Source organism: Nanorana parkeri, unplaced genomic scaffold, assembly GCF_000935625.1.
Source record: "Nanorana parkeri isolate BGI_ZX_2015 unplaced genomic scaffold, ASM93562v1 scaffold345, whole genome shotgun sequence".
Taxonomy (NCBI): Eukaryota; Metazoa; Chordata; class Amphibia; order Anura; family Dicroglossidae; genus Nanorana; species Nanorana parkeri.
The window spans coordinates 1,336,068-1,352,291 of NW_017306613.1; the positions used below are offsets into that span (position 1 = coordinate 1,336,068).

Below are 16,224 nucleotides of genomic sequence, written 5' to 3' on the forward strand. Positions count from 1 at the left end.
GTTTCTCTTTCAATATGCCCCTTGGCATTATATCCCATTTTTTCATGAAAACAAATATTTCCTTTAATAAACAGTATAATAAAATGTTTCAGTTTTTTTCAATGTTTTTTTTTTTTATAGTGTTTACCAAACTATCAATTATACCTATAATACCTCTTTGGATGTGTGGGTATGCCTGCTTTGGGGGGGTGGGGAGAAAGGTTTTAGGGTTTCAGTGTTATGTGTTGCTTATCTGTTATATGGAAGTATGAATGTAGAGGAAACTACATAAAACAACTGAGATGTTTTTTCAATATATGTATTATGTTAAGGGTTAGGGAATGAATTGTTATTTGTATTTGGATGATATGTGAAACTCAAAAAACTAATAAAGAATTATTTTGGAAAATAAAATGTTTCAGTTTTGATTGACCTATTTGATTCAGCATGAGCAGCATATTTCATACCAAAAAATAGCTGCGTATAGATAAATAAAAAAAGTTCATTTAAAACGTCTTTCACATTTGAGTCAGTCATGTAAACCCGATTGTTCTCAGCAGGTTGTCATCTTCTCAGGCCTTTAGAGTTTTGTTGCAGCAGGGACCAAATTGGTCACAGCAGGAGACAAAGCAGAGTTTTGTGGAAAATGCAATATGCATGCTGAGACCGTTCAGCAATTCTAGGTCATCCATATTCCAGAGGCTGCTGCTGCTGAACTCTCATCAGATGCCTCAGATTTCACTGTCATCTCAGGGAGGGAACTCACTGTTATATGTAGAACTGACGTATAGTTCTCACACTCTTGTTTTTGGTTCTACATGCATGTGAAGCAGCTGCCGGAAGTCAGTATACTGTTCTCAATAAACTGGCACGGACATGGCACATTCAGGACACCAGTGTGGCCAGCACCGTGGGCTTTTGGTAACTGCCCAGAGATGAGGAGACGCACATAGCAGGCACTTGCTATAACCAGCAGCTGCTGAGCCATTACCTGATGGGGAAAAACAACTGTTACACAAGATTTACAAACAATGATAAATCCTTAAAGCTGACGTTCAATCTGCATATATTTTGCCTTCCCTGGTTCCTCCTTTTCCCCCTCATCATAGGCTTGTGCAGCCTATTGCATTAGGGTATGCACACAAAAGTACAAGCACACGTGTGTATCTATATTTCCTGACACCAGAGCCATATCCATTCGTATGCTGCCATGTATTGGCGTCAGGAAAGGAAAATTAGAAAAAGATAAATTTTTGTTATATATGTGTATATATATAATATATATATTACATACATACACAGACCTGGGGCATCCTGGATTCCCATCTCTTCAACTGTCCCTTACCTCTTTCAGGGTGCAGTAATAAAGCAGGGAGCCTGGCGGGTGGTTAATTGACAACATGCCTGGCTTCCTGATTGGATGGGAAGCTTGGGAAGCCGCAGCCATGCTCCCCGGCAGCTCCCCAAGCACAGAGGACTGCGGCAGTTATGTGAGTAATGTAAGGGGGCAAGTGCTGCAGCGCTCTGTATTGCTAAGGTGGTCAGAGAGATCTTTGTGATCTCTCCACTGGCTCAGTAACTAAAAACATGGTGCCCACTGCAGTTTTGGCGTTGTACTCGGGGTGATCAGGGTGTGCCCACACCCTGTGTGCACACCTATACCCCCATCAACATGTAAATAACATTTTTAAATAAACCCTTTCCCGCTTTTAATAAATTCTCCAGTAGAGAAAGGTGAAGTTGCAAACTCTCTTTGTAGCACACAAGGGGAAGGACTTGGACCCATAAGTGTGACCAGCTGAAAAATATTCAGATTTAAAGTCAACATATGAATCACAGACAGATGCCTGTACCTACACCATGGCAGCCATTTTTACCCGTACAAGCATAAAGCAACATGATAGGGAATAAATACAGCTAACCAGGCTGGCATTATACTACCGTAGAGAAGCACATTTGTCAAAATGTCATGTTTAATCACCTCTTTAAAGCTACATAAGTGGGAAATTCCAGATACTCACTTCTGGTTCATCCCAGAGGATCAGTGGAATCTTCTTGCTGCACAGAACAGGCTTATGACTGGATACACTGGCGAGCAGGGGGCTCTCCTCGGTCATGTGATCTGCTGTGCCTATCTGTGCCAACATAGGGTCAGCAGGAATTTCAATTACAATAAATAACTGGTCCAAGCAATGTCTGACATCATCCTGTGTATAGAGAATACAATGTGACACCTAACAGGAAAGCTTTTAAAACAGATCAAGCTAAAGCATTGATGGTTTAGAACTGGCAAGATTGGGGATATATTTACTGGCAACATATGCAGGTAGAGGAGTGCAGGGGATATGAAATTAAGCAGTATGTGCAGGAGAGGAGCACAGAAGATAGGATACAGGGCAGTATGTGCAGGAGTGAGGTGCAGAGGATAGGATACAGGGCAGTATGTGCTGGAGTGAGGTGCAGGGAATAGGATACAGGGCAGTATGTGCAGGAGTGAGGTGCAGAGGATAGGATACAGGGCAGTATGTGCTGGAGTGAGGTGCAGGGAATAGGATACAGGGCAGTATGTGCTGGAGTGAGGTGCAGGGAATAGGATACAGGGCAGTATGTGCAGGAGTGAGGTGCAGAGGATAGGATACAGGGCAGTATGTACAAGAGAGGAGTGCAGAAGATATCGTTCTGGATGTCACAACACTTCTTAACTCTCAACCTTTCAAAAACTGAGCTCTTGATATTTCCTCCAACCCGTGCACCTTCCCCCAACATTTCGGTTGGATCGATAATCCATCCCTCCCCCCATGCCAAGGTCCTAGGTGTCATCCTTGATTCGGACCTCACCTTTCTTCCCCACATCCAATCACTATCCAAATCCTGCTGCCTTCACCTTCGTAACATCTCTAAAAAAATACGCCCTTTCCTCACCAATGAAACCGCAAAATTACTCATCCACTCACTTGTTATATCTCGTCTTGACTATTGCAACTCCCTCCTCATTGGCCTTCCACTACACAGGATATCCCCCTTCAGTCTATCATGAATGCAGCTGCTAGACTCATCCACCTGACCAACCGTTCAGTGTCTGCAACCCCCCTCTGCCAATCCCTGCACTGGCTTCCACTCGCCCAAAGGATAAAATTCTGGGCTGTTTTCTTTCACTGACCTGATGCATGCTGGCTAAGCACTGAGGAAGTCTCTGCTGACAGCCCCACAGATGGAAGTGCCGAGACAGTGTCCCCGGCCGCAACGGCTCAGCCCGGCCAGCTGAGTTTCTGCGGCTGACTACTGTTCTCCCACCACAGCGATTGTTCGTTTTAGGATTTCAGCCTTCCACACCACTGTGCTCCACCTGGCTGTATCTTCCTAGGGGCTCCACCTGACCACCTCCAGTGCTCCCAATGTCATCTCAAATGTGAGTGTTTTACAATTGCCTACTACAGTAGTAGCGCTCTCAATATACACATTGTTTCCGTTCTGTTACCACAGGATTCCTCTCCCTGTTTTTTAAAGAGCTTACACACTGTGTCCTATGTTCATTTACCTCCTCCAGCTAGTTTGTATCCCTTGGTAGTGCGCTTGTCCTTTTGTCCTTGCTTTGTTTTAGTATCTGTGCATCCCTAGTCAGAATGAGCGCTCAGCAATTGTAGTGCTACTTTAATACAGCTAATATGTAGAATAAACATTTTGGGCTGTTTTCTGCCACTGACCTGATGCATGCTGGCTAAGCACTGAGAAAGTCTCTGCTGACAGCCCCACAGATGGAAGTAGATGAAGCATAGCTGGCCAACAGCATTAAGGAAATGTTTTATATTATACCATTGCCTGTGCTGAATGTATGGAATGACACACCCTGGAATCATAAAACCAGCGAGTGTAGGAACTTACACAAATATAAAGTGAATATAAGACTATACGTTGTAACACAGCTGATAAACTCCAGAAAATAATATTTAAGAGCTGCTGGGATTTCAATGCTCGTTCACAAGTTCAAATGTACAGAGGTTTTCAAGCTCATTGGCTCTGTTAAGGCAGCTCTTACAGCAACCAGGACTCCTTCAATAGGTACCCGAAAGAGGCTCAACGTGTAAACATACAGAAAAGGGCACCAAAGCAAACAGGTAAAAGAGTCAAACATTTTTTTAATCCTTCACAATTAAATCACATTAAATATAGCCAACGCATTTCGGTGGCAACAACACTTCCCCTTCTTCAGGGCTTAGAACAATATAATGAACACTTGTAATAATTTAAAAAAGTAACACCAGAGGGATCTATGTTTGATCTGATTGAAACTCCCCCGTGGGACTGCAGATATGCCCTGTGGCCCCTGATAAAAGGGGAGTGTGGTTGCCTCTGAAACGCATTGGATATATTGTATGTGCTTGAATTGTAAAGGGATAAAAACATTTTGGACTCTTTGACTTGTTTGGTTTGGCACCCTTTTCTGTATGTCTACACCAACACCATAGAAAGCAGGCAGCTTTGTAGAAGAGGAAACAAAAATTGTACAGTTCAGAAGTTAAAAAATATATTTCTGTATGTATAACTCAAACTTTTTTTTTAAAGTTTGGATAGCATAGCCAACAACCTGACGTGCAATAGTAATGGGATGTTAAGAAATATGAGTTATACTCACATCTGGGTGAGTTTGTTGCGTCTTTGGACCGAGGTCAAGATCTTCGTTGCTGATGTCGCAGCATTTCTTACCTAATGGTAAGTTCATGTATTACCTAGTAGAGTTTGCACTCATTATACTCACCCAATTATCCATTTATTCCTGAAAGCATGCTGACACTCCGGATATCCGATCAGAAGTGCTGGCACCTCACCACACAGCACCACCTTCCTGAATTCCTCGGTCCAAAGACGCAACGAACTTACCCAGATGCAGTGGCGTAACAACCGGGGGTGCAGCAGGGGCCCGGGCCCCGGGCGAAAAGTGAAGGGGGGCGCCGGCCGAAAATGGCACTTTCGGCTAAATGCCGAAAGTGACATTTTCCTGCCGTTTTGTCGGCGCGGCCGTGATTCCTTTCATCCCCGCTGGGACACAGAGCAGTGCCCAGCAGGGATGAAAGGAATCAGAGAGAAAATGAAAGCCGGCCGAGCGCTGCGGGACGAGCGCTGTGAGCGGCCGGTGTCTTTCCTCCCAGGGGAGTGTGCTGTTGGTGAATGCAATCAGAGCAGCGGAAGGTGGGTAGAGGAGACAGTGCCTCCAAAAACACACTCTACAGGCTATACATCTCTCTGCCCAGCTCTTAGCAACCTGGGATGCTCTGGCCGGCATCCCGCCCAGCTCCTGGCAACCAGTGACATCAAAACAAGCGTTTAACCCTTGTAGTGTGGGGGTTGTACCCCTCCAGATGCCAGTTCTGTTCCCACTCAACTTTTAAAGAGTTCTTTGGATTCTGGATGCACGGCATTACAAAGAACTCAGAATAGGGTACACTGAGTGAAGCTTCTGATTTTACACTGTGACAGCATTTGCTGGATGATATTATTAGTAGGGATGCACAGATACCGATAATGGGCACTGTTTACGAGTATTCTTACTCGTGAAAATACCCCGATACTAAACGCTGATAGCGGCGCTTTACATTTTTCAAGTGAATCAGCTGCCTGAGGTTCCCAGCTTGCTGGGGACCTCGGCAGCCCTCCTATGAAATGCAGCGCCTGTTTACAGCACTGTAAAAATAGCAAAAAGTTTTCCTAGCACACTCACAAGCTAGCATGTAAAAAAACTTGTCTCACACTAAGGTTAAAAACAGAGGTTTGGATACACGTCTTCTGCAGAAAATGTGAAAGCCGCACAGCCGCGCCAAGGCACCTCTTATAGTGCGGTCCTAACTCTAAACTATCAGAGCCTCCATCTTGGAGCACATGGGGCAGAAGATAAAATTGGGTGCAGGTTTGTCAGGAGGAAACCCAACCCCAACCCAACTTTTTGCTATTTTACTGTTTAAAGCCCATTCCGTGTGCACCTTACTGTAAAGCTGGAGACCCCCCAAAGACCACCTGAGCTATACTGACATCCCGCACAGCCCTCCTATGACCCCGCAAAGCCCACCTGAGACCCTCTGCAGCCCTTCTGTGACCCCGTACGCCTATCCTAAAACCACGCACAGCCCTCCTGAGACACCGCAGGGCTCACCTGAGACCCTCCACAGCCCTCCTTAGACCCCGCACAGCCCACCTGAGACCCTGCACAGCCCTCTTGAAACCTTGGAGACATCAGGCTGCCACCCAAGAGCAACACAGAGTATGTAGCTTCATATTATTCTGCATTGCTGTATAATTTATTGCTGAGATTTGTACTCCTCTATAGCTGGTGATATTCTGCATTGCTGTATAATGTATTGCTGAGATTTGTAGTCACTCTACAACTTGGAGTCAGCAGCAGAACTACCAGGGTTACAGCGGCTTCAGCTGCGACTGGGCCCTGGCGCTCCACCACTGTCCTAAAATCATTAGTCTGTGTTTTAGAAAAACTGTCACATGACTCTTTCATTGGTCAATGTGGCAACACCATTATGCATAATGAGAAAAGCCTTCATGTCAAACAACAGCATCGGTACAAATTTACCCAATTTATAGGAAATTGTTAAAGATTTCAGAGTTTAGAAAATGGATCAATATCTTATTTACCTAAGTTTTTACTGTCTAATGAACCCCTTGCTGTGATGGTCCCCTTGTGACATACATTATTTTTTATCAGCTTCAATATGAAAACAATCTGAAATGTATGTCAATGCAATCTGCTTATATGATCTAGGGTAGAGGGGAATAAGAGAGCCTAGGAGCCACAAAGTAAGAAAGTGAACACTTAGGGGACAATTTATTAAAGAAGTCCGGGGGAAAACTTTTATTAACCCTTGTAGTGGGGCTAACCTTGTTCTAGGTGCTTAAAAAAAACTTATACTCACCTGAACTGCTGAGCCGACTCCCATCCTTACCGGTCACTGAACCCTGTCTACTCCTATGCTGCACAGATGTAATGTTCCTCAGCGCTGACTGGAGGAAAGGACGTGGAAGGGGGCAGGTACAGCTGGCTCTGCCTCTAGATAAGCAGAGTCCGCTGTCACTCACACAGCTGGGTGGATCTCGACAGTAATATCGGGATCCATCCCGGCTGCGGCGGTCTCAGTATACTGCAAGCTGTAGCTCACAATATACTGAGCTTTGGGTCACAGGAGGACGCTAGTTTATGGAAAAACAGTTACCCATAGTTCTCTTTTAAGGAGAGCAGATATTGATACCCTATATAACGTTTCATACATAAAATGCAGGTCACGGGGTGCAGCATGTGGTTGACAGAGTTCTCTTTGCTTAAAGGAGAACTATGGGGTTAGGGCTTTTCTCCATAGTTCTCCTTAGGGTAACGGGAGGACACAAACTAGCATCCTCCCGTCACCCTAAGCTCAGTATACCACGAGCTACAGCATGAGTGACAGCTGGCTCTGCCTATGTAGAGGCATAGCCAGCTGTACCTGCCCCCTCCCCCGTCTGTTCCGCCAGTCAGCGCTGGAGGATCAGAGCGGGGAATGCAGCTATTCCCCTGTCACGGAGCTGTGACAGGATCGAGAAGTGAGCGAACGCCGGTATGTGTTCGCTCACCTCCCGATCTATTGAGCCGATGTGTGACAGTCTCATTGTCACAGGTCGGCTAGAACTATGAGGTGAGTGAAAAGCACTCATCTCATAGTTCTCCTTTAATGCAACTGAGAAAAAGCTGAAAAGCCATGTCACGTGAGCAAGCTCTTCTCCCAATTATTTCTCCCACTCACTTTCATTTTAATAGCACTCCACACATTGCTTTGCTTTATCAATGTACCAGTTTTTTTTGTTGTTTTTTTTAACAGCAATGCTTTTCAAATAGACTCTTTATTGTTTTGATGCACACTGACTTTGCTTACATACCTTTCATTGAAACAACAGTTGGGCTTTAATGTATGCAGAACGCACTCTGCATACATGGCTGCAGTGTTTGCTGGGCAGCAGTAGCAGCTCACAGACTGATTTATTTTGTGGCCAGGAATTATTATTATTATATAGGATTTATATAGCGCCAATAGTTTGCACAGCACTTTGCAATATAAGGAAGACAAGCAAGACGGTAAAGAGGGACCTGCCCGTGAGAGCATACAATCAAAAATAACTCTTATGGAGCAGAGGCTTGCTAAGAAACTCAATATTAAAAATCATTTTTCTAGAGAACAGCAGGTCAGTACAATGAATCAGGGCATGTCACATTTGTACAGTAAGTACCTAAAGAGCATATTCCTAGGAAGATTAAATTCCTATTTCAGTTGTTGAGAGGATTTAATCAAATGGGTGACTCATATGGCCTAATAAAAAAAAAAAAAAATACTGCACTAAGACCAAAGTCTGAAATCTTGGTAGAGCCCGGTAATTCTTTTATTATCCCATAAGTGCAAATATTTGATAGAAGTATCTGAAAAAAAGTAAATTGGACTGCTAAACTCTTTATTACCACCACCCGGTATAGAAAGTTTTATGATACATAATACACAATCAGAGTTGAGGCAATATTTTATAAAATAGTAAACAATGACTTTCTAGTCTGGGTTAATCGAATAAAGGAGAGGATTGAAGGCCGAGTAACACAAATTAAAGTAGAACTGCAACCAAAACTTTTTTAAGAGTAATGGATGTTTATAACACCTGTCAGATTTTTTTTTGCCATCTGTGTCCCACTGGAGTGATTTCCCTTTACTTCCAGTCCCAAAGCCCCAACAGGAAGTGAGAGAAAATCCCTCCAAAGTGAGTGAAATTCCCGGTGGTCTACAGGGTCCCCAGAACTAGTGTCCTCATTGGTAAATATCCCCTCTATTCCTGTTCAATAACAATCCAAAATTTGCGATTTTGTTACACTTTCAGTGATCACATTCATTAGGACCAATGCAGAGGATGAATCTTCCTAACAGGAGTACAAACAGCAATGAAAACCTGACAGGTGTTCTGATCCCCCTCCACTCTATTGAAAACTAGAGAAAAAGTTTTAACTTCAGTTGCAATTTAACACAGTAGTTTTTGTTTTATTAAGGGACCCCTGAGCGTAGTTTTATTACCTGTTGATACTCAGTGGTGGACCTAAAGAACAAAGGGCCCAGGTGAAAAATTTGTTCTTGCATAGGCGCACCCAACGTGTGTTTGTATGTGCGTGTACATGGGGCAGAGGGATTTCACTTTTTGAAAAAAATGTTATGATATGTCACTTTAATGTCTTAAACTGTTTTTTTTCCCACCTTGCCATACCATAGATAGCTAACAAGCCCCCTATGTGATACCATAAAGGTAGTGAAAGGTCCTCTTTATGGCGACCTCTATGTTACCTCTGGTTCCCGTTGAAGCTGACAAAGCAATGATCGTGATTCACCAATGCCACAGGAATGACAGCCTGGAACCGGATGTGATTAAATCATCGTTCCTTCCAGGTCACAAGGCACATCAGCAAAGGGGGTGGGGTTGTCACCTCCTTAGGCCTGTCTATGTGATAGGGCAACGGCTCTACATCCACCTAGATGACTGGTATGAGAAAGTCAACATTAGACTGCAAAGAACAATACCAAGATCATGGCTGCTGCTGCAGCTGTCATCTTGTTTTAACCACTTCAGCACCATGTACATATATGTATGTACAGTGGTCCTAAAGTGGTTAAAGCCCATTTAAAGCTACAAGTCCATTTAAGACTAACCTAGCTACAGGGTGACAATGTTGCTGTGTAATTTCACTTCAGAATGAACAGTGTTGTCACTCTATTACATGCACATGTGAAAAAAAAGAATCTACCTACGAGTTTCATAGGTACTAAAAATGTTACCAGGGCAAGGGGGGTTGTGTTGGCAGAAAAAAAAAAAATCTGCATAAATTACATAACAGTGCCTTTGGTGTAGTACGGTTTTAACTCCTTTTTAAATATATTTGTTCTTTTTTCTTTATCTTCACCTAGTGATCCTGTCATTAGCACACTTTCTGTCCTAGGGTGTAAACTTTCACTCTGCTGTATCTATGGAGGACCAGTGTTCTTACCCTAGAACAGGAAGTGTGTGACTACAGCCCCCCATCTTCATAACATAGGGGAAGGAGTTCTGTAGTCTACAGAGGGAACCAGGAAGGCTAATAAGAAGGCTTGAAATAACACTGCAGTGGGCAGAGGACAGCGCTGGATTTATGGCAGGAGCAACAAAACACTCCTAATGGTATATTTAACAGACTGAAAGGGAACAAATAAGAGAAGTTCATTGTTATGGTTTGCATTCACTTAAAACTGCTGTGTGTGTGGACAGCATAAGAGAAGGGAGATTCCTTCATTAATAGGAAACCAACCTCTATAACCACAATCAGCCTGTCTATGAATATTCAGGGAAGGCTATGTATATTTTAAGGAAGTCAACAATGCAAACATAAGGCATCAACAGGAAACCTATCAAATAAAAACAGATACACAATATATTGTCTGCTTCTTTACAGACTGTGTATAGGAAAAGGCAAAGTTGTGATTTTATTATCAATCTACATGAGAAGACAACATGTATTCTTTGGTGTAAAGGATACTGATGGGCCATTTCGACAGCTCTGAGATCGGTCGCTTATCCCCAGCAGAACATTGTATTTCATGAAGGACTCGTTGGCTGCTGCCAGCATTATGTCAGTGTTGGTATTTATCTATCATGATGGACAGATAATTACAACTAGAATAAGTGACAAAAAACTGAAAATACTAAATCCATGGATTCTACTCACCTTTCTTTGTTGCCGATTGAGGATTATGATGACCACGGCTGTGACAATGACAGCTGTTAGAGTGACAGGGATACTGGTGACCCAGCTATGGCCACCGGTAAACATCTGTACGGTGGAGTAGAGATTGACCCAAATGGAGATATACAAGATCTGGAAGGTTACAAAAGTGTGAATGTAAGAGAGCTCATATCAAGTAATTCTTTCTTCCATTGCATTATCTTTTTACAATAAGCACTAATTGCACTGGAAACGAAATAGCCAATGTTTCCCACCCTCTAAATTCACCAATTACCAGAACTAGGTTGCATGCAGATTTCATTTGGGTATACATTGCTGCCACTCAACAGGACTAGGGACCCGAAAGCCATCAACCCCTGCAGCTGAAGCTGCAGAAAACAAGATTCCTCCATTGATGTAAATAAATAACAATGTCTTCTTGGCCAAAGAACTTCTGCTCGCTGGATGTTTCCTGCACCTTCTCAGTAAACTCTGGAGACTATAATGTTTAAAGATCGCAGGAGGTCAGCAATTTCTGAAATGCTGTAACCAACACATCTGACATCTACTCATTCCACTATCTGGTTGAAAAACAATGACCATGCCTGCATGCTTTGTGTACTGTGCTGCAGGCACTTTATTTGCCTTTGGGCTGGTTTTGGACTACTTACTTTAAAAGGGTGATGTACCTAATACAGTGTTCACTGGATATAAGATTACATTGACATATACAGTATTTCAGAACAAGGCGTTTGATGGAAACAAAATATGGCTGTAAACAATTGATGATGCTAGGAAATGCAGGCATGATTAAAACTTGGAACTATTATTTTCTAAATTACTTTTCTGGTAAAGTGTATCTAAACTTAAAGATGTAACATATTGCAGCTTGCTAGTCATTCAATATCCTGAGAATAACTCACTTCCTGTCCCTGGGTAGTTACATTCACTCCTCCACTGTATCTATGGAGGGAGCCATGGTTGCCATGAAGGCTGGACTGCAAACAAGTCTGACTATATTCATCTCCATTACATGGGGGACAGGGAGACTAGTAATTTACAAAACCAAGATAAAAAAATGTTTTTGCTTTCAGTTCAGCTCACAGCAAGTGACAAAGACAGTGCATTGTTTTAGCAAGACCAACAGGTATTTTCTATATTCACCTAAAATGTTCTTAGCCTAAAAAGTGTACACGAATGCAGCCACCACATCTAAGGACTGGTTACCTGCAACATGTTACATTTTTGGTTATGGATTTAGTTATCCTTTAACCTACACTATATTGCCAAAAGTATTGGGACACCCCTCCAAATCATTGGATTCAGGTGTTCCATGAAATTTCCTTATTCAACGGTCAACTGTTAGTGGTATTATAACAAAGTGGAAGCAACTGTGAGCAACAGCAACTCAGCCACGAAGTGGTAGGCCACGTAAAATGACAGAGCGGGGTCAGCGCATGCTGAAGCGCACAATGCACAGAAGTCGCCAACTGTCTGCAGAGTCAATAGACCTCCAAACTTCAGATTGGCACAACAACAGAGCTTCATGGAATGGGTTTCCATGGCCGAGCAGCTGCATCCAAGCCTTACATCACCAAGTGCAATGCAAAGCGTCGGATGCAGTGGTGTAAAGCACGCCACCACTGGACTATAGAGAAGTGGAGATGTGTTCTCTGAAGTGACGAATCATGCTTCTCTGTCTGGCAATCCAATGGATGTGTCTGGGTTGGCGGTTGCCAGGAGAACTGTACTTGCCTGACTGCCTTGTGCCAAGTTTGGTGGAGGGGGGATTATGGTGTGGGGTTGTTTCTCAGGGGTTGGGCTTGGCCCCTTGGTTCCAGTGAAGGGAACTCTTAAGGCATCAGCATACCAAGACATTTTGGACAATTTCATGCTCCCAACTTTGTGGAAAGAGTTTGGGGATGGCCTCTTCCTGTTCCAACATGACTGCGCACCAGTGCACAAAGCAAGGTCCATAAAGACATGGATGAGCGAGTTTGGGGTGGAAGAACTTGATTGGCCTGCACAGACCTCAACCCGATAGAACACCTTCGGGATGAATTAGAGCGGAGACTGCGAGCCCGGCCTTCTCGTCCAACATCAATACCTGACCTCACAAATGTGCTTCTGGAAGAATGGTCAAACATTCCCATACACACACTCTTAAACCTTGTGGACGCCTTCCCAGATAAGTTGAAGCTGTTAAGCTGCAAAGGGTGGGCCAACTCAATATTGAACCCTACGGACTAAGACTGGGATGCCATTAAAGTTCATGTGCGTGTAGGGGCAGGCATCCCAATACTTTTCGCAATATAGTGTACATGCAGTACTTGGATGACCCAAGCATGCTTGCCATGCCTATTTTTCAGAAAGAGGGGGGGGGAGGCACTTCAACCATTAGGAGTTACTCCAGGGAACCAATAATAAAAAAACAATCTCAAATAAATAATAGTTCTTAGAATTATATGCTGCAGGTGTCTGTATCTGTCTGCTGCTATCTTTAGAAAAGCAATCAGCAGGATGGCAGGGTGATAACTCATATCTTCTGCTTCATTAGGGTAGAAATGTTGCATGTTGTCAGAATAACACATATTACATGCTCACCAGGGCCAGAATTATTCCAAAACCTCGAGAGCTGAAGAAAATGTATCTGTGGACCTCTGGGATGAGTGCAGGGATCTGTAGAGAGTGTCTGCATTGTTCCGCAGGGAGCTGAAAAAGGAGAAGATGGTCATGACAGGACTCATCACAAACTATTGAGTTTTTTCACTATGGTAGAGCACAGAGCTATCAGAAGTCGTCTCTTAATTGCCTCAACTACTGCTCTGGCTTGGATAAGATGCTCTTCATAACATATAACCACCAGTTGTCACGCTCACATTGCTTCATAACCCTTGTGATGCATGAGATCAGGCTTAGATGCACTTTAAGATTCTGGGCAGGTCGCACAGTGAAGACCTGAGGACCCTAGATAAGTATGATCTATTATGAAATGTTAGGGAAAGGGGTGCAATAAAGGATAAGTGCACTAAAAGTGTAGTTATCTTTTAATACATTTTCATAAGCTGTTTATCCAGAGTGACAGCAATAAACCTACTTCTGTTAAGGCCTCACTTCATGAGCCTAGGAAGACTACCACCATGTGTGTAGAAACACCTACATTTGTTTATTATTAGGGATATGCTCGATGTTCGAGTCGAGAAAGAGTTCGACTCAAACATCGGCAGTTTGTGTGTTTGACAAACACACTATCAGTGCGTTCGGCGGGCGAACGCCCCACAACGCACTGCACACTGCACAGTGCCTTGTGAAGCCCTGATTGGTTAAAACCTTACAACTGAACACAGGGCAGGTACAAGACTTTGCCCAATCAGGGCGCAGTACTCTGTAAGAGCCATGATTGGGCAAAGTAATGATGACTTTGCCCAATCATGGCTCCCCTGTCAGGTGACGTACAAATGTAAACATTTGGGCAGAGCTAGCTGTAACCTCTAGCCCTGCCCAATTGTCTATATGTTGCCGGCATCTGTCAGAACGCCATTCTGCGGCAGGAGTTCATCGCAAGTGGACCGGTCGGCAGGCCGTGGCTTTTTTTTTTTCTATTTATTTTTCTTGTTTTATTTTTTATTTAGCCGAGACGTTGTTGTCGTGGACAATGCTGGATGTCGTGATTGATCCTGGATTATGTTGGTGGATCGATTTTTTAGGGTTTTGTTTTTTTTTAAATAAAAGACTTGACAAAAACATGTCTTGTTGTTTTTTTTTCAATTAAAGGATTTTTTCAAACGTCTGGCCTCTTTTTTAAAACTTTAATTAAACCCTTTAGTGAATGGGTAGGGGTACAAGTACCCCTTACTCATTCACAAGGGGTTACTTTATTGAAGGGGTACCCTGATGTGAATAAGCCCCCTGCCCGCACCCCCACAACCATCGACTCAGGGCTTGTGGAGAAGAGGCCCTTGTCCCCATCGGCACAGAGACAAGGTGCTTTTCCAGGGGCAACCCTGGAAAAGCACCCTCCCGGTGCCGAGGGCATGTGGCCTGGTATGACTGCCCTGCCAGGCCTGTGCTCGGATCAAAGGTCTGGTATAGAATTTTAGTGGTGACCCCACGTTTTTTTCCCCCCATTTTGGAGAGCCACGGTTGCCTACCCCTGACCTAGATGAAAACAAGTAGTTAACCCTTGCAGTGCATGTTGCCTGGAGTTTTGCTATAAGTTTAACTGCATTCCATGCATAATCTGTTAATTATCGTGCCTCATAACAATGCCTCAGGCTGACAACATGTTAGACGTCAAATGGCTGCACTGGCCAGTCCTGTGACAGCGCTATAGCAGACAGAAGTTGATTGAATTGAAATAGTTGATAGAAAAAATGGGGGTAAATCTGACCAGTGTATGGCCAGCTTAAACTTCAGTCTTGCACAGATGTACAGGCTCCTCTTCTGTACTGAAATTGCTTACTCTAATTTCACCGCACACAGCCTCTGTGTGAGAAGAGGACACCCTACATAGTCATGGCTTTGATAAAATACATAAAATGAGCATGCAACTATGCTCAGCATGAAGTAAGCCTGCAGGCAACGTAGTCGCATGTTACAGGAAGAAAGGGAAACTGGCAGGATCCACGGTTATTTCTCACTGTTACATATATATTGTTACAAAACAATATTCGCTAGATGTATAAAGAATAACATAAGAAAAGCTTAGCATGTCAAGAAGAATTTTTGGAGTTTGCAGACACTTTAAATTGATATAGTTACATATGTAGCTACATAGTTAGTCAGGTTGAAAAAAGACACAAGTCCATTGAGTTCAACCTATAGAGATTTAAGTCACTTTCATGAAAACAAGATAGAAACATAAGAACATCAACAAAATATTCCCCTACAGTTTTCCATGCGGACCACTAATCACCTGTATACCGCAGTCCTGGAGGCGTTGCAGGCATTGCTCAGTGCGTTCAACTCCTGGTGTGCAAGGCAGAACAGTCAATAATCGTCCGTTGTATAAACCTGCACAAAGGAAAGGTCAGAGCTTTAGCTTGTCCAGGTTGCCGGGCAAGATTTGGAAATTAGACCCTCCTGTGAAGTTTAATAAGAACTAGTAGGTAATATTGATTACAATTGCTTGGGTTATTCGCAAGATGTTTCTTCAGCCTTAAGGTGCCTATACACTGCACGATTCTCGTACGAGAATCGTGCAGTGTATGGAAGGCGTGCGACCGTTTCTACTGTACGGTCGCACGTCTTCCGTCGAACCAGCAGGCTAGAAAACCCGCCAGGAATCGTACGATTCTCGGCGAGTTAAGGTGCCCATACACTTTACAACCCTCGCAAGACTTTTGTCTTGCGAGGGTTGTAAAGTACTTCAAAAAACGTACGATCTGCCCATCTTGGACAGGCAGATCGTACTTGCGATCATCGCAAGCCCGCCCCCCTGAGGGGCGGGCTTACGATGACTGTAATGAGGGCCGGGCTTACGATGACTG

At 43.6% G+C, this 16,224-nt stretch overlaps 1 protein-coding gene across 1 annotated transcript in view; it reads right to left on the bottom strand.

Annotated features, from left to right (window-relative positions):
- Window positions 1–460: 460 nt before the first annotated feature.
- The window catches only part of TMEM268 (transmembrane protein 268), an 18,027-nt gene continuing 2,263 nt past the window's right edge, over window positions 461–16,224 (bottom strand). The window contains exons 2-8 of the mRNA XM_018558530.1: window positions 15,651–15,748; window positions 13,340–13,447; window positions 10,739–10,888; window positions 10,550–10,660; window positions 3,684–3,755; window positions 2,001–2,186; window positions 461–970 (exon numbers count right to left, since the gene is read on the bottom strand). Of these exons, the coding sequence (XP_018414032.1) occupies window positions 794–970; window positions 2,001–2,186; window positions 3,684–3,755; window positions 10,550–10,660; window positions 10,739–10,888; window positions 13,340–13,447; window positions 15,651–15,748 (902 nt within the window). The 3' untranslated portion in view covers window positions 461–793. The remainder of the gene's footprint in view (window positions 971–2,000; window positions 2,187–3,683; window positions 3,756–10,549; window positions 10,661–10,738; window positions 10,889–13,339; window positions 13,448–15,650; window positions 15,749–16,224) is intronic.